The 26,462-nt window shown below is 36.8% G+C and overlaps 2 protein-coding genes across 2 annotated transcripts; one reads left to right on the top strand and one right to left on the bottom strand.

Annotated features, from left to right (window-relative positions):
* Positions 1 to 2,883: 2,883 nt before the first annotated feature.
* Positions 2,884 to 4,627, top strand: LOC145168041 (Pectin lyase-like superfamily protein). Its single transcript, XM_079087196.1, has 4 exons — positions 2,884 to 3,602; positions 3,861 to 3,964; positions 4,057 to 4,195; positions 4,325 to 4,627. Exons 1-4 carry the CDS (start codon positions 2,898 to 2,900, stop codon positions 4,544 to 4,546), a joined length of 1,170 nt encoding a protein of 389 aa, XP_078943322.1. The 5' UTR covers positions 2,884 to 2,897; the 3' UTR covers positions 4,547 to 4,627.
* Positions 4,628 to 5,031: 404 nt separating this feature from the next.
* LOC145168057 (histone H4) lies at positions 5,032 to 5,526 on the bottom strand. Its single transcript, XM_079087197.1, has one exon. It carries the CDS (start codon positions 5,448 to 5,450, stop codon positions 5,139 to 5,141), a length of 312 nt encoding a protein of 103 aa, XP_078943323.1. The 5' UTR covers positions 5,451 to 5,526; the 3' UTR covers positions 5,032 to 5,138.
* Between the last annotated feature and the right edge of the window lie 20,936 nt (positions 5,527 to 26,462).

Below are 26,462 nucleotides of genomic sequence, written 5' to 3'. Positions count from 1 at the left end.
AGACAAAAAAATACAATAACACCCCTAACTAAACCTAAGAAAAGTATAGAAGACAAGAGCATAATCATAAAAAATCAAAACCTAGACCTCTTCGTATTATAATCACAAACTGTTGGCAAAATATCACATCCAACCCCTACAAAAAAGTAAAGATAATCATCATTTTACCTTTCAAACTGGCATCCGACATGAGAGATGAGACCTTCGAAGTCCATACACTAATAAAACCATTGATGAAATCATTGCAAATATCTAAACTTAACGAATGGCTTACTTTGTTACATGGGACACTATTGACATGTTATAAAATTGATTTTTGTGTTTTTTTCACAAGAAACGGAGGACACAAACTTGAATTATTGTGTTTATTTCACAAGAAACGGGCAACTCAAAATCAATTTTGGAATATCGAAAGGACCACAATAGGTTTCTCTTTGTTGGTCTATCTTTATGTAGAGTACCTTTTAAAAAAACATTTTGTTCTTTAACGGAGTTAGTGATACAATATTAAGAATTAGTTTACACATGACTACATGAGTTTTAATACGTCTAGTATACATCAAATATACCATCCAAGATCCAAATTGACATTATTAAGTGGAATCTTATCTACTTTTTTTCTTCTAATTCTACATACAGAATTCAATACGTATACATAACAATGTAAAATTTGCTATCAGAACCAAACCTTTTTCAACAAAAGAGACCCCCATCTTTCAAACTCCTTCACATTACATCCCTATAAATACTCATCCCTAATCATTACTCCAACAAAACTCACATTTCCATTTAGAGACACCACCATGAACACTCTAACAAGATTCTTGATTGCCCTTGCCATTTTCATAACCTTAGCCGCAACACTTTCTTCCACACCAACTGAAGAAAAATGGTTCGATATCAATGACAGTGAAGCTGATAGTTTGGTATCGAGTACACCATTAGGGATTGGTGGGGTCCTTGATGACACTAGGGGGTTAAAATGCAACAAGAACCCTAGGCTTTGTCTTGCAAAGGGAAGCCCCGGACCAGATTGTTGCAACAAGAAATGTGTTAATGTGATTATTGATAAACAAAATTGCAGGCTTTGTGGGAGGAAATGCAAATATATGGAGATTTGTTGCAAGGGATCGTGTGTGAATCCGATGGTGGACAAGAATCATTGTGGGGATTGCAATAATGTATGCAAAAGAGGGGATGCTTGTGTACATGGGATGTGTAGCTATGCATAAATAAAAGAACATTCTTGTCTATTTTAAACATGTAAATGACGTCCGATTGAAAATGATACCCGTAAGAAAGTCGGGTACGATTGGGATTGGATGTCTAATATTTTATAGTTGTATTTACATTTATAGATAAATAAAAATAAATTATTAATTAAATGGTTTATACTTTATAGTTTTTTGAAATATTTATTATCGTGGTAATGTGATTGTTAAGATAAAAGGTAAGCGATGGGTTTGGTTTACTCAGTCAAACATTTATCGACATATAAAAAATTGTTTGACTAACTATTGAATATTTATAAATACATATACAAATGAATTTGATGTACTTTAGTCATTGAAGTCAATTTATATGAAAGAATATGGTAGACAATTACATAATCTTAATATTAGACCTTTTAAAAAATAAAATATTATAACATCCGTACAAGAACCAAGATTCTACTTTGAATGAAAGCAAAAATACAGTATTTATATGAGAAAAATAAGGTAAAGCCATTTGTCATTTTCAAGTTACTAGCAAATGTTCCCGTTTTTATCATTTCCAAGTTACAATCAATTTCATCAGTAAGAAATCATAGTTATTGTCTAATGGGTGATTAGTAAGATCTAAACTTTTGAAATCTGAATTGTAAGAAACTCTGAACTTTTAAAAAATTGGAGAGGGCAGTGGAAGGGAAAATAGAAAAATAGGAGGGAAAAATGGTTGATGAAAGATTAAGGTATTTTTGAAACACGTTTACTTTTTTTTTATTCAGATACAACTTCTTCTCTTAAAAATTAAAAGATTGTTAAAACAGTTGAGACAAAAACTAAGAGACTATCAAACGCTCTGAATCTAAAAAATTAAATGTCTACCTCTTAATTGAAGAATTAGGAGGCTACCAAACATCCCCTAAAATATTATATATTAAGCAAAAAATTTATATATATTTTCCCTTTCCTAAAAAAAATAAAAAAATTATATCAGCGAAATCATTTATTTTGATGATGAAAATAAATAAAAACCAAAAATATTAACTCTAGGGTATAGGGAGATTAAATGAAGGAATTTGGGCTGATTTTTGGCCCATAATTTTTTTAAGGGTTAAAGAACTTTTATATTAATTGCAAAAATCCAGTCTCATTGAAAACGATCAACCAACATACGAATCTATTTGATTTTGTGAATTACAATGCTCATATAAGTCACTTTTCGACTTAGAATTAAAACATTTCATTAACTTAAACCGAAAAAACTAAAAATAAAAAAATAAAAACAATGGGAAACCGTTGGTCTATACTCTATACTCTACAATAGTTTAATTAAATTTCCAAAGGCCCAAAGTCAACTATCAACATCTTAAGCCCAACAATCCTCAAAAGTCAAACTTGCATAAGCGTGCACTCACGTCTCAAAATCATAGCAAGTCAAAGTAGTGTGTGCCACATTGTGATACTCTTATCGCTTAACTAGATATCTACATATAACTACCCTTGCTTTTATATAAACTATAAAGGACCCAAACTTCACAATTTTTGCTAATGTAAGGCTTGCATTGTTACAGAAAAGTTCCAACTTGTTCAAAAATTGACACAACGATAAAACAAGGATGTAAAGTGTAATTATCCAATCTTATATATATCAACCATATTTCATGGTTTCTTTTATCTCACTTCGCAAGAAACATGGGCATGGCTTCACTCTTCATCATTCTAACTCTCGTGTCCTACCATGTTTCAATCTCTCATGCAATTTACTATAATGCCCCTAAACCAATCTCCATCTACAATAAAGCACCACGGGCCATGAACGCAATCGATGCATGTCGGCGTAAAACCACAAATTGGGCGTATAATCGTCGTGCATTAGCCGATTGCACTGTTGGCTTTGGTAAAGGTGCTATTGGAGGAAAAAACGGTAAAACATATGTGGTCACAAACCCTACAGACGATCCGATAAACCCTAAACCTGGAACCCTACGTTATGGGGTGATCCAAACACAACCTTTGTGGATCATATTCGCTAAAGATATGGTCATAAAGCTCAAGAACGAGCTTATGGTGAATAGTTACAAGACCATCGATGGGCGAGGGGTCAAAGTGGAAATTGCATATGGGCCTTGTATAACTATACAACATGTGAGCCATGTGATCATTCATGGGATTAGCATTCATGATTGTAAGCCCGGGAAATCGGGCCTTGTGAGAAACAGTCCAACACACTTGGGTCACCGTCAAGGCTCGGATGGTGATGCCATTGTTATATTTGATTCATCCTACGTTTGGGTTGACCACTGCTTCCTTGCTCGAGCCACAGATGGGCTCATAGATATCATCCATGCTTCAACTCTCATCACGATCTCAAATAACTTCTTTTCTCAGCACGATAAGGTAAACATCCAACAATTCCTTAACTTATATATCATCTCACACATCCCTAAATGCAAAAATAGCATTGTAGTTTCATTTATTTGTTTATTAAAACATCATACTTTCATTTCTTCCTATTACAACATTTTACTTTGAAAAATCTAGCAAATTAACTATAAGTTCTAAAATACAAATCAATTTTGAATGCTATAATATCCCAATCATCACATTTTTAAATTCTTATACCTTTTTATTGACCACTAGTACAAAACCATGCAGGTTATGTTACTTGGCCACAACGACAATAATATGGAAGACAAAATCATGAAAGTTACCATAGTTTATAACCATTTTGGAGAGGGTCTAGTTCAAAGAATGCCGAGGTATGTGTAATCTATGTTCTAAAAAACTTGTTCGGTAACTTTTACCAAAACGTTTGTAACTTTACCTTACGTAAATGGATTAAATTTTTCAGGGTGAGGCTTGGATATGCACATGTTGCAAACAATAAGTATGATGAATGGCATATGTATGCAGTTGGTGGAAGTGCAAATCCAACGATACTTAGTGAAGGGAACTACTATACAGCTTCCAAAATTGCATCAATTAGAGAGGTAAAATCTTTATAGAGTTTGATTTGATTATCAAGCATTCTTCTTTCAAATCTGTGCCTAAATATTTGATTATTCGGCATTATTCATCCATTTTCTTGGCGCAGTATTTGAAATTCGAATCTTTTGTAGGTTACAAAAAGGGAGAATAATAAGAATGGTTGGAAGAACTGGAAATGGAGATCTTCAAAAGATGTGTTTCTAGGTGGAGCATTTTTCATTCCATCAGGATATGGAAGTTGTGCACCTGGGTATTCAAGAGCACAGTCTTTCCCAGTAGCTCATGGGTCTCAAGTGCCTGCGCTTACTGCAAATGCAGGCCCACTTCGTTGCACGAAGTACAAAGCATGTTAATTTTGTTGATTCGATCCAATTCCAATTTGGGTTTTTCTTGTTTGTGTTTCAATTCCGAAATCTAATTTGACATTTTTCTTTTGGGGGTTACAAGAGTTCATCAAGAAATATGAACCTAAGCCTCTGCTTTTGCCTTACATATTAACAAAATTGAGTTATTTGAATTCGATATGTTAAGTTTATATAAACATTTTTGTGAACAATTCAATAGCAATTCGAATTCGAACACACATCAATCAAGCCCAGAAATGGAAACCAAAAATAAAACGAAACATCAGTTGCAGACAGTTAAGCATTCAAGAACACAGTAATTCAACATTTCAAGATAAAATCTGTCTAACTGAGTCGAAAATTTCCTTTAAATAGATTCAAACAAATGTAGATCAAGCCCAGGAATGGAAGCCTAAAATAATAAATCATGAACTGAAGAGAGTTGACCAAGCATTCAGAAATAGGGAAACCAACATTCCAAAAAACAAATGATCTTGTGAAGAAAATTAGCATTTCATTAAGATTGAATACCTCATTCACCAAGTAAACATTTAAATCCATCGATTCAATTACATATATCAACGGGAAAGGAGAAACAAACTTAGCCCCCAAATCCATAAAGAGTTCGGCCTTGTCTCTTGAGAGCATATACAACATCCATGGCAGTCACCGTTTTCCGGCGAGCATGCTCCGTGTAAGTCACCGCATCACGAATCACATTCTCCAAAAAGATCTTGAGAACACCTCGAGTCTCTTCATAAATCAATCCGCTGATTCTCTTGACTCCACCTCTTCTAGCCAACCTCCGAATCGCCGGCTTTGTTATTCCCTGAATGTTGTCACGGAGTACTTTCCGGTGACGTTTTGCTCCGCCCTTTCCCAGTCCTTTTCCACCCTTTCCACGGCCAGACATTTTAACAAGGATTAACAAGGACAGATATAAATTTGAATCGGGTTTGAACTTTGAATGTGAGGAAGGAAGTGAATTGTGGGCGTGGATTTAAAGGTGAAATCTTTTGGAGGGGATTTGAATTTTGGGCGGTTGAATTTGTGATCCGTGTGAAATAATGTAGATCATTATCAGCCGTTAATATCAAAGAGTCTCGCATTGATCGATGAGATGGCTTTTCCATGTATACATTTCAATAATCAATTGCCTATTTTTCTAAAATATAGGTTACTGGAGCAATAAAGTGGATGTTGACGGTGAAAAGAAAAAATTTAACTTGGAAATTTTATCTCAATATTTTCTTTTTTTTTTCTCTAAGGATATTATTAAAAGACAAAATTGCAAAAATGGTCCCTGTGGTATGGGGGTTTTAGTCCAAACATCGACTTTTTTTGATCGGTAGTCCTTATGAGCTGGTTTGTTTGTAGTTTTGGTCCCTCGAAAAACTTAAAAGACTAAAATATTGTTGAGGTATTTCTTTTTCATTTTTCTTTCATTTTTTATCTATTTTTATAATTAAAAAATTAAGAAATCTCTCTCTCTCTCTCTCTCTCTCTCTCTCTCTCTCTCTCTCTCTCTCTCTCTCTCTCTCTCTCTCTCTCTCTCTCGTTAGACAAGTCCCATCTCAAGAAATCTTGAGAGAAACCCGTCATCATCATACTTTCAAAGAACAGATCTCACAAAACATAAACAAACCACGACCACTCTAACCTCCACATACTGGTCTTCCCTTAATCAAATGAAAAAAACCCAGGAATGCCTCTCCAGAATTAACCAAGGAGACAACCGGAGCCACCATAGCTATAGTTGATAAAATGGTTGGGAAGGATGGGTAGAAATCATAAGTCTAAAATCGAACTCCATGAACAGATTATATCTAAAATTGAAGGTCTACACTCACACACTAATCCTCTGTTTTCATTCATCTGTTTTTTTCCTGGACTCAACACCCCGCTTTGAATTTTTCTCCTCCGGTGAATTGTTTTGTCCAACAAATGTTGACATCTTTTTGAGTATTCTTCTTTCTCAATATTTTTAACAATGAACACAAAATCAAAAACCTTAGTACAAATAAATCAACTACAAGGAATCAATGTCAAAATTCAATCAAGCCCATCAAATCTACAACATATCAATTCATATAAAAGGGGAGCGAAGTTCATCGTTTTTCACATCCAACCTTAAAATCGAGTTCAAAGGAAGGTCAAGGTTGACACGTTCATCGCTATTACATGGTGATCATTAATAAGAGGGGGACAAAGCATCTTTTCAATATCTTTTACATGCTCTTTTATCCCAAACAACAAGATACATTTCAGATTCTATCTTGCAAATAAATCAAAATCCCTACAAATAAAGGTCCAGCAGTGGATAACACAAGTTGTGAAAAAGGATTAATCCAAAACACAATCCCGATCTTCATATAACTAAAACATATCCTTGAGAGCACAAACAACCCTCTTTCAGGATCCCTAATGGAATGCCTTCGAATCCTTCTCTAAGACTACAACAACGAGATCGATCGGATGCTCGTTGCTGATAAACAACTCCAGAAAGAGCTAGTTTACGATATATAAAAATACGAGTCAATGAAGGCGAGATCCACGGCGGCTAAAGTTGTTGGGAAGGGCGTGAATGGAAATAGCGTGATTACGACCTCGAAAGTAACGTCGACGGTGGTTGGTGCGTTGGCGGAGGTGACGGCTAGGTCTATGTTGAGGGGTGTGAACCAGGTGTAGGGATGTCATCGCTTAGTGCCATGAATGTGTCGAAGCTTAAGTCGACTACAGTGGGTGTAATCAAGCTTAAAGGGAAGTCGGCGGCAGTGCTTGGGTCTTTGAGGAGAAGACAATATTTTGAGAGAGAGAGAGATTTAATTAATAAAACATTAAATTAAATAGAAAAAACAAATATATATATATATATATATATATATATATATATATATATATATCAGAAGGGCATTACAGTCATTTCACTATTCAAAGGGACCAAAAATCAACGAAACTAGCTCAAAAGGACCATCAATCAAAAAAAGTCGTGGTTTGGACTAAAACCCCCAAAAAATACATACCACATGGACCATTTTTGCAATTTTGTCTTATTAAAACTAAACATCGTCAAAATTTGAGCCCTACGATCTTCTCAAATTAAATCACAGACGCATAAACTCTTTAATTTATAGTTTTTGTGGCGATTCTATTTGCTTCCCGAATGACTTCACCACCTGTCACGTTCCGCTTCTCTGTTATTCGTCCCATGATTTCCCATTATTTCTCTCTTGGCTACACGATTGTGTGTGAAGGTTTCTTTTATTAAAATATAAGAAAGACTCTCCACTCCTACAACCCCATTTATCAGTACATCGTTTCCTTCTTCGTAAATATACATCACCGCCTTCTCTTTCCCATTGTTTTCCCTATTTGTCTCACGTCCGACCTCGAAACTGCATCTATTTGCCATGTGTTGTTGTTGTTTCCCTAATTTTCGAATTCCATTATTAGATTTCATATATCTCTCTGTTAATTGAGGAACCGGGGAAGGCAGGGGAATATTAAAGGGAAATAACACATTTCATCTTCTCAGGTAACATCATTTGTTGTTATTTCTGATTTTTTTCTAACATTTTTAAGTCTCCAAGAGTCTTTTTGATTTTAAATGTTCATGATTTAGGTGGTCAACGATTTCATTTTGTGAATCGATATTTTCTCTTTGAACTTTTATGATTTCTATAATAGATTATGGGTTTTGGTGTTCTGAAATATTTGATATTTGTAATGAAAATTAGAACATGGAGAAAAGCAAAGCAGCAAGTAATTGCAAAGAGAAGAAGGAAACAACAGGGCGGTGTTGCAAGGTTTGTTGGCTACAACACGGAGCAGTATAACCTCAACCCAACCCACACAATATGTCGACATATAACAAATAATATCATAAACAAATAAATAGACAATATCACAAGTAGTCCTATAGATCTACCAGACTAGCATATAAAGACTAGCATGTATATCTATATCATACTCAAATGGGCCGGTCTTGGTGCTTTCGACCCGAAAGTATAGTGAGGAAAACTCACCTCACAAGTAGTTGAACTAATAAAATCTAACTCTGAATCTTGGCTCCCGACTCAAATTCCTATAACCATCATGTGACCAATTCCATCAAAATCTCGAAATACCCAAAATGCCCTCAAAAGTCCAATTTTGTCAACCACGGTCAAAGTCAAAGGTCAAGTTTAACAATTCATGTTGACCCAAATCGTCGGGTGCACCTTTTGGACTCGTCGAGTTCTACAAAACTCAAAAAGTCGGCGAAAACCTCAGTCAACTCGCCGAGTTGTCTGGACAACTCGTTGAGTTTTCCCCAACTTAACACATACAGTTGATTCCTCGATTTCAAGGACTTTAAGGCTCAGATCTAAACTCCAAATGTGTCTAAAAGGATAAAGTTTCCAACTTTATCCTTTGGGACTACTCCAAATGCTCAAAAACCCTTCCATAAGGCTTGAAAACTCAAAGGCTTAACAACTAAGCACAAAATCCTTGAGATCTAGTACCTAACTTAATCCAGGAGAGATTATAGCTCCAAAAACGTCCCAAAGGTGGTTGCTTTATAGACATGCATGTCCACTGTATGTCTTGAACCAAAAATGAGACAAAAAGGGGAAATATGACCTAAACTATATGCATGACATCAAAACTTGACAAAAGACCATATCTAACCCATTCCAAGGTCACCTTGACCTGGAGATTCATAAAGTTGCAAACTTTATGAAGCCCATCCATTGCAACACCCAATAATAAGGAGGAAAAAGGACCAAACTCAATATCTAGCTACATAAATAGATAAAAATTCGGATCTTGAATACCTACAATGGTCCAAAGAGTGCCAAACTGCAGATGTGAGCTTAGCTTGCTAGATCCTTGCCTCCTTCCTTCAATCTTCTCCCTTTTTACTCCAATAAGCCACACATTAACTCACACAATGAGGTGGAAATGAAGATTAGGGTTACAAGGCCGATATTAGGGTTTGGAGGCTGATAAAAGATCAGCCTCAAGGACTTAAGGAGATTATATAGGGTGCAAACCCTAAAATTTAGGGTTTCTCATTTAGCCACCAACTTGTCAATTTTTCCTCTCCAACTCGTCGAGTTGGTCCAAAAAGATGTGCGGCCCAAAGCCGCTCAACACGTCGAGTTGAGGCCATAAACTCGTCGAGTTCCAATGGAAACTTGGCTTTTAAATACTAAATCACATACCTGGGAATCGGGATGTTACATGCAAAGTTGGAATTTCATTTCCTATAAGAAGTATGTCATCAACATACAATACTAGGAAGGTGACTATACTCCCATTAGCTTTGACATATACACAATACTCATATTCACTTATCGAGAAGCCAAACTCTTTGACCTTCTCGTCAAAACAAAGATTCCATCTGCGAGAAGCTTGTTTCAATCCATAGATTGATTTCTCAAGCTTACACACTCTATTCGGATACTTTGCATCCACAAAACCCTCTGGCTGACTGATGTAAACGTCCTCAGCCAAATTCACATTAAGGAAAGCAGTTTTGACATCCATCTGCCATATTTCATAATCATGAAATGCAGATATGAAAAGCATTACCCTGATAGATTTAATCTTAGCTACTGGTGAGAAAGTCTCATCACAGACAACCCTAGGGTTTGAGTAAAGCCTTTCGCAACCAGTCGAGCTTTGAAAGTGTGCACCTTTCCATCCATGTTGGTCTTTTTCTTGAAGATCCATTTGCACCCAACTGTCTTACGACCTAGTACATTGTCAACCAAATTCCAAACTTGATTTTCATACATGGACTTGATCTCGCTGTCCATTGCCTCTTTCCATTTGTTAGCCTCAGGGCCCGCCATTGCTTCCTTGTAGTTCATTAGGTTCATCCAAATTTACCAATGTACTATCATTGATAAACGTATCACCATCTATAGTAATATGGAAACCATATAACTCAGGTGGCATTCTAACTCTATTGGAACATCTAAGAGGTAATGATTCATCAATTGGTTCAACTGGAATCTCTTCCTCTAGTTGAGCCCTAGCATATTCAGAGGTTCCTTCATCTTTTGATTCTTGAACCTCTTCAATATCAATGGTACTCCCACTGTCCTCTTTGCATATGAGCTCTCTCGCAAAAGACTCCCATTCGTGCTACAAAGACCACGTTCTCACTTGGTCTGTTGAACAAATATCCAAAGGACTTCTGTGGGTAGCCGATGAAAATATTGTTGGGTTTTGAGCATTCTAACACTCCTAAGGTGTAAATGCAACCCTAAATACCTTGGATCTATGTTTTCTCTATTATACATGCAAACTTGAACTTTCCAAGGTATTACCCTAACTAGCATACAAACTATGATACTTGGGTAATAAAACAGTTAGAAAACATACCTTTTGTTGTAGTTGGAAGCCTTGGACCTTTAAGAACTTAGTGCCCCAAGTGATGCACCTCAAATGGAATAACACAACACCACCAACAATTGGAATAACTTGAGAGAAGAACACTTGCTTCACAAATCGGCTAGCCCTCACTTCTTGTCCCTTAAAAAGGTCATCACTAAAAAGTGCCAATTTCATGAACTACGAGGCTTCTTATATAGTGTGCACATTAGGGTTACACCATGTAACTCATGACTTTCCACATTCCTCATGATCAATGGGTTTTAACCTCCATGGAGTATCCATGGATCACCACATGGGTTTAGCCCAACATGAAGAACTATGGATCATAAGCCCACTTTATAAGAATTAATGATTTACCAAATCAATCCCCATTTATTTAATTAGTCTCTTTTGATCACAAAATTAATTCCAAACTAATTCTTGATCAATACTAATTAAATATATGATTTCATATTAATATATTATAACTTATAATATATTAATAAATCATAAAGATCCTCTTCTTACAAAAGTCTATCCAAATTGTTCTGATGCCATGCAACCCAAATGGACCATGCTACTCTCGGGTCAAGTACATTCCAATAATAGTTATGGGCTTAGACACCTAATCCAACAGTATCCCCACTTGGATAAGTCTAATAACTATTATTGCAAGCATGACTCCAACCCGACTAGCAATCGTAGCTCTTAAAAGCCGTTGTCGAACTTTGACCTAGTTAACGACGTGTCCATTAGATAAGGGATCATATATTCCTCCATTCTTGATATCATTTGGACTGAGACATGGATTATAATCATTCTCTCTGTCCATATGTTATTTCCCGATTTCCGATTTATGACGACCGACTAATTAAACAAATCAAATCAATCCAGGCCTAATGTCATCACTAAATCATCGAGGGGCCCACAAATATCGCTTTTATCCACATGGGATAAAAGGAACGGATATACTTCGACCCAAATGCTCGCTTGTAGTTACTCATCGAATTACACACAACAATATGTTTTATAACACCAAGTTACCGGTGCGTTTACATATATCAATGTCCAACCGACTAGCAGCTACAACTCACACGTCCTGGTTTCAAGAATATAAGATATTATCATTTCATGATCACTCGTGATAAAATCCATGAAGTGACTCGAATGAGTATGGGTTGAATCCAATACTCGAATCTTATTCCAGGAGCACTCATGAACATTGTAGCCATCTTGTCCTAGACAAACTACAGACCCATTCATGACAGTCTTTTCTCAATACCTACTTCCAAAGTATGATCGACTGTGGATGGTTTGAATAACCTAGTTATTCGTGAAGTCAAAACATGCAAAGCGAAACACAAGAATAATACTATTCCTATATGGCCCAAAAACTTTTGAGTCATATTGATTACTCATTATTCATTGTATAATGTTTTGAATAATCAACTTAATACTTGAATTAAAACAATAGTTATTCCATGCTCCAAGCATGCACACTATGTTTTTCTAAACAATAGTTATGCCATGCACCAAGCATGCACACTATGTTTGTCTATGGTCCTTAATTTGTGAAATAGATCAATTGAAAAACATTTCAATGATTCTCATTTCAAAATTCCAAATCCTTATTGCAAGTGTAAGAATTCCAAATTTTTGTCACTGCTAGAAAGTGTTAGATTCTAAACTATCATGTAATGATTCCTTTTGTAATGTCTAGGTGACAGAAGTCATAGAGACTTGACCAATGATATTACAAAATATTCCTTTGGAGATCGTTACAAGACAATTCCATGGAAATGAAGTCTCAAATTCAAAGTACATTCCTTTGAACATCCTTCTTGCATAAAAGTTTCTAACTTTTTCATCTATTCTTCAACTCCCAATATGGAAACATTCTATGTTTGTCATATGACAACTCATTATTAATAGACTCCTGTCTATTCATAATAATGTCAATATGGTCCTTCCATTACTATACTTCCAACTGTCCTTAAGCGACCAATCCTTGTCGAACCTTAGATTGTCCTTAACAGTTGTTTAACCACTTTAGTCATATCTGGTTCTATTCCTTTTTCCCTCTAAATGCCATAGGCATTCGGAAAATTAGAACACGAGAATATTATAGCATATGCAATCGATCCTATACCCGAAGCATATGGGATGCGATTCATAATGTCTAACATGAAGACATGACACTTAATCAGTCTTTTGCTATAATATTTCTATTTGCCATGTTCTCATAATTTTGATTATGAAGAGGGATGTCGTAATCATAATCAAATTTAGAGAACGCAATTAACATTTCCATATATAGAATTTCCTTATGTTGAACCATTCCAACATAACATTCATATATATTTGACTAAATTTGATTAAAATCTCAATATAAGCTTTTAAAATTGAAATGAAGTATAAATTCCTCTCCCTTAATTATAGCAAAACAACTTTTCAAACTCTGCAACTTGCAAGTTGAACTTTTGTTTTCTATATTTAACATTGCTAACTTGCAACACTTACCATAATAATTATGCTCCCAGTAGCATAATAATTATTATCTTACTAGCATAACACTCATGCTTCCACTAGCTCTGACATGTATTCAGAGATCAGCTGGACTTCTAGAAATCAATACTTATTGACTTTCTTACCAAAGTTCAAATTTCTGATATGAGATGCTTCGATAAGGCTTTATCTAGGCTTCTCAAACTCATACACCTTTCCTTAGATAACTCACATGTGTGTCTTAACAATTTTAGAACTTACAGCCATAAGTCTGAAATGTTTAGACCCTTGCCATTTCTCACAATTCGAATTATGAAGAGAGATATCGTAATCATAATCGAATTTGAGAATGCAAATATCACAATTGCTATCTACTTAAAATCTACTTAGTGAAAGCGTTTCCTCACAATCATTTTCATGAATTGGAGAGAAACCTTATGACACTTAGACTTTATGGTGTATGTGTTACTATCCATGTGAATTTGTCATGACCATAATCACAAGACGTGGTTAGTGACAAATCCAAACTCATATGGACTGAACTTGTTCAATCTTAATTTCTTGCCACCTGGCAGCACAAGGGCCTACCATTGCTTCCAAGTAGTTATGCAAACAACTGAGAACTCATAGAACCCACATGCATAGTCAACTTTAACTGGAATGGGCACAGGGGCCTGAGCCCTATTTAAAGGCCCTTATGGCGGTCATTTGCGGCCACTACTCCCCTGTGAAAACCCTAGAGAGAAAGGAGAGCTTAGAGAGCATTTTGGAGGCTAATTCTTCATCCTTTGGTGTGATCTTGCAAGAATGAGTGGGGAAATCCAAGCTAGATCGATTGTGGAGCTTGGATCTGTGTTGTTCACACTGAGATTCACGTTTTGAGGTACAAGTTCCTTCCCATTTCGTGTATTTGATAGATTCCTTGAATCTAGGGTTTCCTTTGCATAATTTTGAGTTAGATTGTGAAGCATATGAGGTCCCTTTGGGTATAGATGATAGATCTGGACCTTGAGAGGTCCAAAAGGTCCCAAGCTTCTAGCTTTATGAGGTTTCATGTGAGCCTTGAGAGTAGAACCCCATTTTAAAGGTTATTTCTCCATTTTTGGTCTTATAAGCATTGCATGAACGTAAAGTTTGAACCTTTACGTGACTTTCGAGTGTTAGAAGGTTGGATCTACTGGTTGGTGAAACAGATCTGACCTCAAATGATCGTTTGAGTGTTTTCATGGAAGGAACTCGCCGAGCCCATAAGGGACTCGACGAGTCTAGTCGGGTTGCCCAGCGATTCGCGACCTATGATGACCCTTTGAGTGTAAGGTTGACTCAGCGAGTCGAGTGAGGACCAGGGGCGAAGAGGACATGCATGTACTCGCCGAGTCACACGAGTGCACTCGACGAGTCTGGTCAAAGTTTGACCATTGACTTTTGTTGACTTTTAGGGTTTGGTTAATGTTAGGGTCTTTGGGCCATGAGAGGGGTAAAACGGTCTTTTACCCTTCTAAGAGTACTACGAGAGGGATTAGTCTAGCCTTGAGGGTTGTATTGATTAGAGTGCTTATTCCATGTGATTAGGCGGGGGCTAGACCGGATTTTACCGAGTTTGAGATTTACCGAGTTACCCGAGGTGAGTCTTCTCACTATACTTGACCTAGAGTGGTAATTTGAGTTATGTGACAGAGTATCTTGTATGATATTTATGTGATTGTGATACACTGCATTATTTATGTGTGATTCATGTCGTGTATGTTCCAGAGTTTACAGAGTTAGAACCGGAAGGTTCACAGAGTTAGGACCAGAGGGTCCACAGAGTTAGGACCGGAGGGTCCACAGGGTTACAGCCTCGAGTGGCTAATATGTGTTATATGTGGTATTTTGGGGAACTCACTAAGCATTTATGCTTACAGTGTTGTGTTATGTGTTTCAGGTACCAGTGAGGATCGCGGGAAGGCGCCGGCATGATCAGTACACACATGAGGAGTTTTATACATTATGATCTTGGGGTTGTGTTTCTATGGATGGATATGTGACACAATGACATTTTTATAATATTTATGAATGAAAGTATGTTTTTGAAAATGTGAAAAATGGTTTGAAAAATTACGGTGTTACACTTGATTAGTTCTTGAAACTTGTCAAGATCTTTAAGACTCCTACTGACCTCTTGACATATATGATTCACTTTGTCAAGGAACATTACTTGACAAACCAATATTCAAGAGTTAGTGAGGATTCTAATCAAGACAAACACTTCACACAATCGGCCTTAGTTGGTCTTTGTTTTATCCAAAACATCACAACTTACCAATTTCAAATGTACAAGAGTAGAAAACTTTTACTCTACATTTGATAAGTGTTTTAAACCTTTCTTAAGATCATGCCACTCAAGGTTACAATCTTGAAGTATCACTCTAAAACTTGTTTTGGAACGAAGTATGACTCATCTTCTTGATTTAAACTATTCCAACAATTCACGATTCCTCTTCTTAGCCATACAAATGCACTAAGATGTCTTTAGAGCATCAATTGTCACATGGTTTTAATAATCATTAAGATGATCATAAAGCACGATACTAAAGTACTCTCCCATATTTTCAGATTGGAGAAACTTTTATCTTTCTGCCTAATTTGATTATTCTCATTCGTTCTGCCATACATTGAACCTTTTCGAATGTTTCATAATTATACTTAAACTTGTAAGCATAACCATGTTTGCTAAACTTTAGTAAATCATGACGAATAGTCTTATTGATCTTTGTGGTGGAGCTTGACCAACGCACACCCAATGTACCTGATCCCCTAGTCCTTCACTTGACTCTACATGTGAACAAGGAATTAGTCTTAATTTACCAAATATGAACATTCTCATTCATCATACAATACAACTTGCATGATTCCAAGTTTCTATCCAATTGAAACTTGGGTGATGAGAATCTTTCCTTATTTGGCAAATACTCGACACTACCACAAACGAAATAATCAAATTCATATTGCTAACATAGAAACATTAAAACATCAATTTTCACAAATGCCATTGCAATGAGATATAATAAAAATAAAAAAAAAATTATTTATTTATAAAATACGGAAAAAGCTTTTCCTTACAATGCAATTACAAATGAAAACTATGTTATTACATATTTCCTAGAAATCTATCACAACTCCTAAGCAGCAGCTCAAAAATCTAATCTTCGAACCATGCGATTGAAATCCATCTTCACGATCAGATTCAACATACTCTTCCTTTAAGCTTCCTTCCCTTTGCATGATCCTGAAGCAGAGTCAAACTTTTCGATTCTACCTTTTCTTAGATCTTTCAGGTAGTCAGGGAATCTTCGCAACCAATGCCCCTTCTCTCGGCAATAGAAACATATAGACTATTTGGGAATGGTATACGGGACAATCTCAGACTAGCCTTTCTCTTTCCCTTGGAAAGATAAATCTTTTATGGACTTCCAATGTTTCCATTGTCAATGTCCATGGAAGTTTGGGGAGTAGATCTTCCAGTCAAATTTGCTTTTCCAGTGCACCAAATCATTGTTGATTCAGTAGTAACAAGCAAATAGGTAAGATCAACAAGGGTCATGTTGTGGTCTGTCACATAGTAGTCCTTAATGAACTCACTATATGACTCAGGAAGTGATTGAAGAACCCAGTCAACAACCAACTTCCTTGAGACTTCGACACCCCATACTCTCAGCCTGTCAATATGTGACTTCATCTCCAAGATGTGAGTACACACATGCCTTCCATCTTGATGTTTCATTGCAAGTAGGGCTTGAGTGACCTTGAATTTTTCAAGTCTTTGAACTTGTGGGTTAGGGAGAATTATTGGAGGAGGTGGAGGAAGTGAAGTATGACTTCCACGATCCAACCGCGGGACATCATCTTCAAGAGGAAAGCTTGTTCCAAAGGATTTGGGAAGACCATAGTTGTCTGAACCAAACATTTACAATGGGAGAAATTAAAGTTAGTTGATTTAGTCCTTAATATAACACCCAACATGAAATATTAAGGTTAGGACCCAACACAATATTTTACAATTTGGAAGAGGGATGCCGTAATCCAAACTGCAGAATATTTTAAGGTAGGTAAATGACGATTTACCAATTTACACCACGAAAAACGAAAAAGAATTTTAGGTTTTTAAGTGAAATGAAATTCCTAGATCCTTTGAGATTCGTTGAACAATTCAATGGCATGTTTAAATCTCGAGTGTGCCCTTCAAGTTTGTGACTGGGATGCCGAGGATCACAAACAAGGTGTGAATAACCATGCAAATTAGCTTGTTACACCCAATGTTACAACCACCTAATCAATGTGCCCGTTAACCACACACGCTCCATTGATCTATGATTAACATCAAGATACCCTTTGCCACGCACTGTCAATCCAGATTAGTGTGCCGGTTAACCACACACGTTCCACTAACAACTTAACAAGGTGCAAAGTGTAATTTCATGGGTTAACACCATATTCATATTTTCCTAAAGTAACTAAGATTGGAAATTTTTAAGTGTTTAGTTACTTTATATTTATCATTATACTTTTAATGAAGGGAGAATTAGATTCCTATCCTACCCGTTCGGCTAACGACCCTCCACCAGTCAAGGAAGCGGTGGGTGAGAGTGGATACCCATTAAACTGCCATTTTATAGGCAGTAACCTTATACCCCCTTATAGACCGACTTCGTGAATGAGGCCTAGTAACAGTAAGACTGACTTTAATCTTATACATATATATAAATATTAAACCTGTAATATTATAATAGTATAAGGATTGAATTTTAAACCTTTCAATTTCTAGGGTTTGGAACTAAATGTTTCAAAAGTTAGACATTTACATTTACAAATTCCAAAACTTGAGGGCAAGTTTCGTAACTTTCAAAACCTTTTGGAATCCATAACTTATGAGTTTAATATGGGTTTTAAGAAAAGACTTTTGACATTCCATAACTTGAGGACAAGCTATGGAGTTCATAAAACCATTTATGGGAAAAAAAGTTTTCAAGTTCATAACCTATGATTTTAATGATCCTTTAAAATAAAACTTTTCATTTTACATAACTTGAGGACAAGTTATGGAATTCATCAAAATCATTTAGATCAAAACTTCTAACAAGAAAATCAAACAATTTGTCTATGATCTAAATTAACTCATAAGAACAAGACAATTCATATCAAACAAATTTCATGTAATTAGCCTAACCATATAAACTAATACAAAACATGAAACTTTGACAATTATCTTATAATTTGGATTATCATGATCATTAACACATCAAAAACATGTTTATAAGTTCAAAAATAGTTTAGGGTAATGATCCTAGTCCAATTGTAGCCAAAAAAACTCGAAAAACTGCATTTTGGGGCACCAACTCGTCGAGTGTATGAACCAACTCGGCGAGTTGGATGAATTTGTGCTTGGACTCGGCAAGTCCCCCAGAGGACTCAGCGAGTCCACTGTCCAGAACAGCAGAAAATCGATTTTTAAAGCATTTTCAAGCAAGTAGCATCAAGTATAATTGAAAACAAGCCTAGGCTCTGCTACCACTGTTGGGTTTTGAGCATTCTAACACTCCTAAGGTGTACATGCAACCCTAAATACCTTGGATCTATGTTTTCTCTATTATACATGCAAACTTGAACTTTCCAAGGTATTACCCTAACTAGCATACAAACTTTGATACTTGGGTAATAAAACAAGTTAGAAAACATACCTTTTGTTGTAGTTGGAAGTCTTGGACCTTTAAGAACTTAGTGCCCCAAGTGTTGCACCTCAAATGGAATCACACAACACCACCAATAATTGGAATAAATTGAGAGAAGAACACTTGCTTCACAAATCGGCTAGACCTCACTTCTTGTCCCTTAAAAAGGTTATCACTAAAAAGTGTCGATTTCATGAAGTATGAGGCTTCTTATATAGTGTGCACATTAGGGTTACACCATGTAACTCATGACTTTCCACATTCCTCATGATTTATTGGTTTTAACCTCCATGGAGTATCCATGGGTCACCACATGGGTTTATCCCAACATGAAGAACTACGGATCATAAGCCCACTTTATAAGAATGAATGATTTACCAAATCAATCACCATTTATTTAATTGGTCTCTTTTGATCACAAAATTAATTCCAAACTGATTCTTGATCAATACTAATTAAATAATATTATTTTATATTAATATATTAGAACTTATAATATATTAATAAATCATAAAGATCCTCTTCTCACAAAAGTCTATCCAAATTGTTCTGATGTCATGCAACCCAAATGGACCATGTTACTCTCGGGTCAAGTACATACCAATAATAGTTATGGGCTTAGACACCTAATCCAACAAATACATCTCTCACTTCGAGGTTCAAGCTTGTTGTGAGTCTCTCGTCTAACGAAAGCTTCACAACCCCAAACCTTGATATATGCTAACGAGGGAACCTTCCTTGTCCACTTTTCATGAGGTGTTTTGACAACCTTCTTAGTTGGGACAAGATTAAGAATATGGGCAGCAGTCTCTAAGGCATACCCCTAAAATGAGATTGGAAGAGAAGCTCGATTCATCATGGAATGTGAAAGACCCACACTTTCATATTTGACAATTATTACTCAAAACACGCTACTTGCATATTCATAAAAACAATATTTTACATTGATAACTTGTTTACATAAGACTGGATACAAACCGACTATTACAAAGTGTTATATATTACATAACTTCCCAGTATACTATAATTTATACATACATGAGTACAAAATACAATAGTTTCAATTATTCAAAATCTTCCAACAGTATATGACTATACTGGTTACTTATCTCCTGCAATTGTTAAACATTGAGAGGGTAAGCGGTGACGCTTAGTGAGTTCAATAATAGATACAATATAACGTTATGCCATATATATACTTCAATATGGCAGAAGCAAAGAGGAACAAGGAACAACAAAGGCATATGTGAATCATGTGACAAGCTTTCCATATCAATCAATGATTTGATTCAAAGATATACAATCAATGAGACATAACAATTTCCATACTTGATATAAATCAATAAAGCTTCGGCCCAAATGGCACAGAAGACATACACTTTCTGATTAAACATTTTGGTAGATTTCAGGTTTTCAGCCCTGTCTAACCTTCTGCCAATGTCATAGAATAGAAGTCATTCTCTTACGAGACATGCTCTACATGGCCAGAGGCTACATACCAGTACCACCGTGAATCTAAGTCCTTTCACTGGTCACATAGTCAAAGGTATAGTTTTGGTATCATAAATAGCATAAATAATAACAACGGAAAAGCACATAGCACATATAACACATAACATACAATTGTTCCTATATATTGAACTCACCGTGAAATAACCGGGGGTTAAAATAGTAATTTGTGCAACACTTCGTTATAATAGATATCTTTCTTTGCTGAAAACCGGGAACTTTATTGAAAACCGGGCCCTGCGAGGGTTGGGATTCAAACCGAAAAGATAAATTTATCAGGCTCTTCGGGCACTTCGGGGCGTGTTTCGGGGTGTTGGAAATGATCCCGAGGCTTCGGGGGAAGTTGAAATAGTAAAAATATAACTTTAGGGGTGAAAAAGTGCCAATTTCTAAAAATTAGCCGGGAGGTGTTGCACCTCCCTTTATATAGGGAAGGCTTCAGACCGAGGGGGAGAAGGAAGGAGCACGTGGCTCGCATGCGAGGGGGGCAAGTGGCACGTCCGAGACAGAGACACGGGGCGACACGCGGCGTCGGATGCGAGGGACACGCGTCGGACGCTGGTTGGACCGCGGCTTCGAAGCGAGGAGAGTGTGACGCGTGTCGGACACCGGGCATCTTCGCGTGCGAGGTGACGTGACCGGATAAGGTCCATGCGATTTTTCTCGGTTTTCAAGGATTTCTCGATTTTTGAGCCAAAAACTTCCGAAATTCATAACTTTCGCATACGAGCTCCGTTTTTGACTTTCTTTATATGCACGTGTATGTAAAATTATGCTCTACAACTTTCGTTTAGACTCCGTCGGCTAATTTTGATTTTATTTTTTAATATTATTATTTTTAACAGACCGTGACAGGAAAATCAGTTAAAAATTCATAACTTTTTCATCCGACGTCCGTTTTCGTCAGTCTTTTTACCGTTGTACTACTATTGACGAGACCTTCGATTTTCGTTTAGGTTGCATTGGCTAAAAATCACTCGATCTTTATTTCGAGTTTTTAGCTGTCTACTGCTATCCCGAAACTTAGAAAAATCATAACTTCTTCATACGAAGTCAGATTTGGACGTTCTTTTTATGAAAATTCTCGGTTTAACAAATACTACGACTTTCATTTAGATCACCAAGGCTAAAAAGTAGTTTATCAAAAACTCACTTTTTACGTCATTCGGCGCCGTGCCGGTTTTGTCGCGGATCTTCGATTGGTCATAACTTCTTTGTTATAACTCGGATTTCGATGAGGTTTTAGCCTAAATGTTTCTAATGAAATTATCTACAACTTTGAATAATAAAAATTTACTTATTTCAAATTTTATATTTTCGTTAAATTTCGATATTTGACTTTTAATTGGAATCTCATAAGACTTCCAATATTTTCCGAGTGATTCTGAACATAGTTTTACTTCATTCCTAGTAAAAACTATCAGTTAGAACTCAATACTCAATATCACATAATATTTCATAATATTATTTACTTTTAACATTTACAAAGCACGATTTCAAAACGTGTATGTTACAAATACCTCCTCCTTTTGAGGTTTTCGTCCCCGAAATTACATCGATTAAAATAAGTGGGGATATTTCGCTCTTATATCATTCTTATTTTCCCAAGTATAATTTGGGCCTCGATGGTGTTTCCACTTGACAAGCACCAACTCTACTTCTTTATTACGTAGTTCAGTCGTTCTTTCGTTTACGATCTCTTCAGGCTCTTCTACATAAGTTAACTTATTATCCAGTTTCACCTCGGATAACGAAACTGCTTCATCATATATGCTTAAACATTTACGCAAATAGCTCACATGGAATACATCATGAATACCTGCCAAATCTTACGACAATTCCAAGCGGTATGCTTGTTTACCAATTCTCTGGATGATTTTGAAAGGACCAACAAATATAGGGCTTAGTTTTCCTTTCTTCCCAAATCGCATAATGCCTTTCCACGGGGATACTTTCAACATTACAAAATCACCCACCTGGAATTTTGTGGGTCGTCTTCTCTTTTCTGCATAGGACTTCTGTCGATCCTGGGCCGCTTTCATTCTTTCTCGTACAATTTGAATCTTGTCGGTGGTGTCTTGAATCATTTCAGGGCCTCCAAGGCTTTTCTGTCCTACATCACGCCAACATAATGGCGTACGGAATTTGCGACCATATAATGCTTCATATGGCGACATTTTGATTGAAGCGTGGAAACTATTATTATACGAAAATTCAACAAGAGGTAAATATTTATCCCAGTTACCACCGAACTCCAAGACACATGCACGAAGCATATCGTATATTGTTTGGATTGTTCTCTCCGTCTGACCGTCTGTCTGGGGATGATAAGTTGTGCTGAGAGCAACTCGAGATCCCAATTCATGTTGCATACTCACCCAAAAGTGAGAAGTGAAGCGAGTATCACGATCATAATTGATTTTTAGTGGCACTCCATGTCTTGCAACAATTTCATCCAAGTATACTTGAGCGTATTTATCCATTGGAGCCGTTTCACGCATGGCAAGAAAATGAGCGCTTTTAGTCAGGCGGTCGACGATTACCCAAATGCTATCATGTTGTCTAGCAGTCTTTGGCAATTTGGTAATAAAATCCATGGATAGTTCTTCCCATTTCCACACAGGAACGCTAAGACTTTCTGGAGTTCCGTAAGGCTTTTGGTGCTCTTCTTTGACTTGTAAACATACTAAGCATTCCTACACATATCTTCCAATGTCTCTCTTTAATCTAGGCCACCAATAATCAGCTCTTACATCATAGTACATTTTATTTGTACCAGGATGTATTGACAGTTTAGAATTATGGGCTTCATCTAAAATCTTCTGTCTTAATCCACCAATATTTGGAATCCATAGACGATTCTTGAATACCTTTAATCCTCGTGGATTATCACATAAAACATCAGTATAATGTACCATCCCTTCTTTCTTCACGTTTTCTGGCTTTAGGGCCTCTACTTGCCATTTCTCTAGTTCATCTAGAATAGTGAACTTTACTGTAGTGTGAGTAATAGCATAACACATACTATTACGATAAACTTTTATGCTAAGTGCATCGGCAACTACATTGGACTTTCCAGGATGATACAAGATTTCACAATCGTAGTCTTTGATCAGTTCCATGGCTCTTTGTTGTCTCATATTCAGAGTTTGCTGACTGAATATATACTTGAGACTATTGTGGTCGGTAAATAATTGGCATTTTGTACCAAAAGGATAATGCCTCCAAAGTTTTAGGGCAAATACCACTGCAACGAGTTCGAGATCATGAGTGGGATAATTCTTTTCATAATCTTTCAGTTGTCTTGAGACATAGGCTATCACTTTACCACGTTGCATCAACACACAACCGAGTCCCAATCTTGAAGCATCGCTATATACGGAGAAATCATCATCACCTTCTGGGAGTAATAAGATTGGATCATGAGTCAAAAGATCTTTTAGAGTTGAGAAAGCTTTTTCTTGGGCTTCACCCCATTCGAACTTCACTTCCTTCCGTGTAAGACTCGTGAGAGGTACGGCTATACGAGAAAAGTCTTTAATGAATCTCCGGTAATATCCCACGAGACCCAAGAAACTGCGAATTTCGGAAGCATTACGGGGCACTTCCCAATTTTGAATGACTTCGATTTTGGTAGGATTTACGAATACACCGTCACCAGACATGGCCGAGAAATTGAACTTGGCGAAGCCAAAATTCACATTTTGAGAATTTAGTATATAGTTTCTCCTTTCAAAGAAGTTCTAATACCGCACGAATATGAATGTGATGATCATCTTCAGACTTGGAATAGATTAGAATATCGTCAATGAATACGATGACAAATTTATCGAGCATTGGGCGGCAAACCCGATTCATCATATCCATGAATACAGAAGGAGCATTTGTCAAACTGAACGGCATGACAAGGAATTCATAATGCCCATATCGAGTACGAAAAGCAGTCTTCGGTACATCCTGCTCGTGTACTTTCAACTGATGATAGCCATATCTCAAATCAATCTTCGAGAAATAGCTAACACCCTGAAGTTGATCAAACAAATCGTCAATGAGTGGTAGTGGGTACTTATTCTTGATAGTTACTTTCTTTAGCTCACGGTAATCAATGCACATTCGCATCGAACCGTCTTTCTTCTTGACAAATAACACTGGAGCACCCCAAGGAGAGGTACTCGGTCGAATGAAGCCTTTATCAAGTAATTCCTGCAGTTGGATCATCATTTCCTTCATCTTAGCTGGCGCAAGACGATAAGGAGTCTTTGCAATCGGAGCAACACCAGGAACAAGATCAATTCGGAATTCTACTGGCCTGTCCGGAGGAAGTCCAGGCAATTCATCGGGGAAAACATCAGGATATTCGTTAACAACGAGAACATAATTTACCGTTTTCTTCTCCTCTTTTGAGATATCGACTGTGTAGGCCAGATAGATAGAACACCCTTTCGATATGAATTTACGAGCTTTGAGGAAAGAGATTATTTTTAAGATTCTTTGTTCACCGTAGACATAGATAGGATTCTCCCCTTCAATGGGAATACGTACTATCTTTTCATAGCACAAGAGTTCTGCGTGGTTCTTCGACAACCAATCCATGCCGAGAATAATATCAAAGTTGGGCAAGGAGATAGGGATCAGGTTAGCAAGAAAATTATAGCCTTCAATTTCTACGACACAATCCCTATAGATTTTATTAACAAGTAATGATATACTTCCCGTAGTATCTACATGAAATGGTTGTGCGAGTGCATAGCAAGAAATTTGAAAAGAATGCGCAAATTCATGAGACACAAAAGAATCTGAGGCACCAGAATCAAATAAGATGTGAGCAGGTCTAGAGTTGACAAGAAATGTACCCGTCACAACATTCGGGTCCTCGCGTGCCTCCTTTGTGGTAATCTGGAATGCATGACCCTTAGCTTTTGGAACCTCCTCCTTTTTAGTTGGAGTACCCTTTGATTGTTGAACAGGAGCTTGACTTCTCGCCGGTTGTTGAACAGAAGCTTGACTTCCCGTCATCTGACTAGTAAGAGTAGGGAAAAAACGCTTCTTGTGGCTAGTAATACCACATGCATAACAAGTAACATCCTTCCTTGGGCAATCTGGCTTTATGTGACCCGTTTCTCCACATCCATAACAGACAACGGATTCCTTGTCTATTTTGCATTGGCCCGGATGATTCCTTCCACAAATGCGACATGAAGGCGATTGAATAGAAAAAGATTATGATCTACCGCGACCACGAAAAGCACTATGAGATTGCACTTGCTTGTTAGGTTCAGATCGAACGGATTGAGCTGGTGGAATAGAGGGAACAGGAACAGTTCTTTCAGTACGTGGATGCTTCGGAACAGTAAAAGTGGCACCACGTATTTCTAAGTCATGTTCGCGTCTTCGAGCATACTCAACGACTTTATCGAATGACAGAACATCCCGATTGACAACGAAATCGTGGATTTCGTGCCGTAGTCCCTCCATGAATAACTGAATTTTCTCGTCTTCAGTTGGAATATACTTTGTAGCAAACCTTGCTCTTTGATTAAACTGAGTTTCATACTCATTCACAGTCATTCCTCCCTGTTTAAGTTCGAGGAATTCCTTCTCCAATCTCCTCCTCATGTCTAGAGGACAATACTTCTCTAGTAAACGAGTTTTGAACATCTCCCAGGATAAATTCTCCTGGTCATACCCGTTGAGTGCTTCATATGTTGCTTCCCACCAGACCAAGGCATCTCCGACGAGCATAGCAGAAGCATAATTAGCCTTGTCTTTATTATCCACATGAGAAATACGAAACACTTTCTTTGTGTTCTGGATCCAAGTAAGAACAACAATGGGAT

The sequence above is a fragment of the Lactuca virosa genome, chromosome 1, assembly GCF_052849685.1.
Source record: "Lactuca virosa cultivar CGN04683 chromosome 1, Lactuca_virosa_CGN04683_v6, whole genome shotgun sequence".
Classification (NCBI taxonomy): domain Eukaryota; kingdom Viridiplantae; phylum Streptophyta; class Magnoliopsida; order Asterales; family Asteraceae; genus Lactuca; species Lactuca virosa.
Note: the sequence above shows the minus strand (reverse complement) of the source record. Positions and strands in the feature narration are given on the sequence as shown.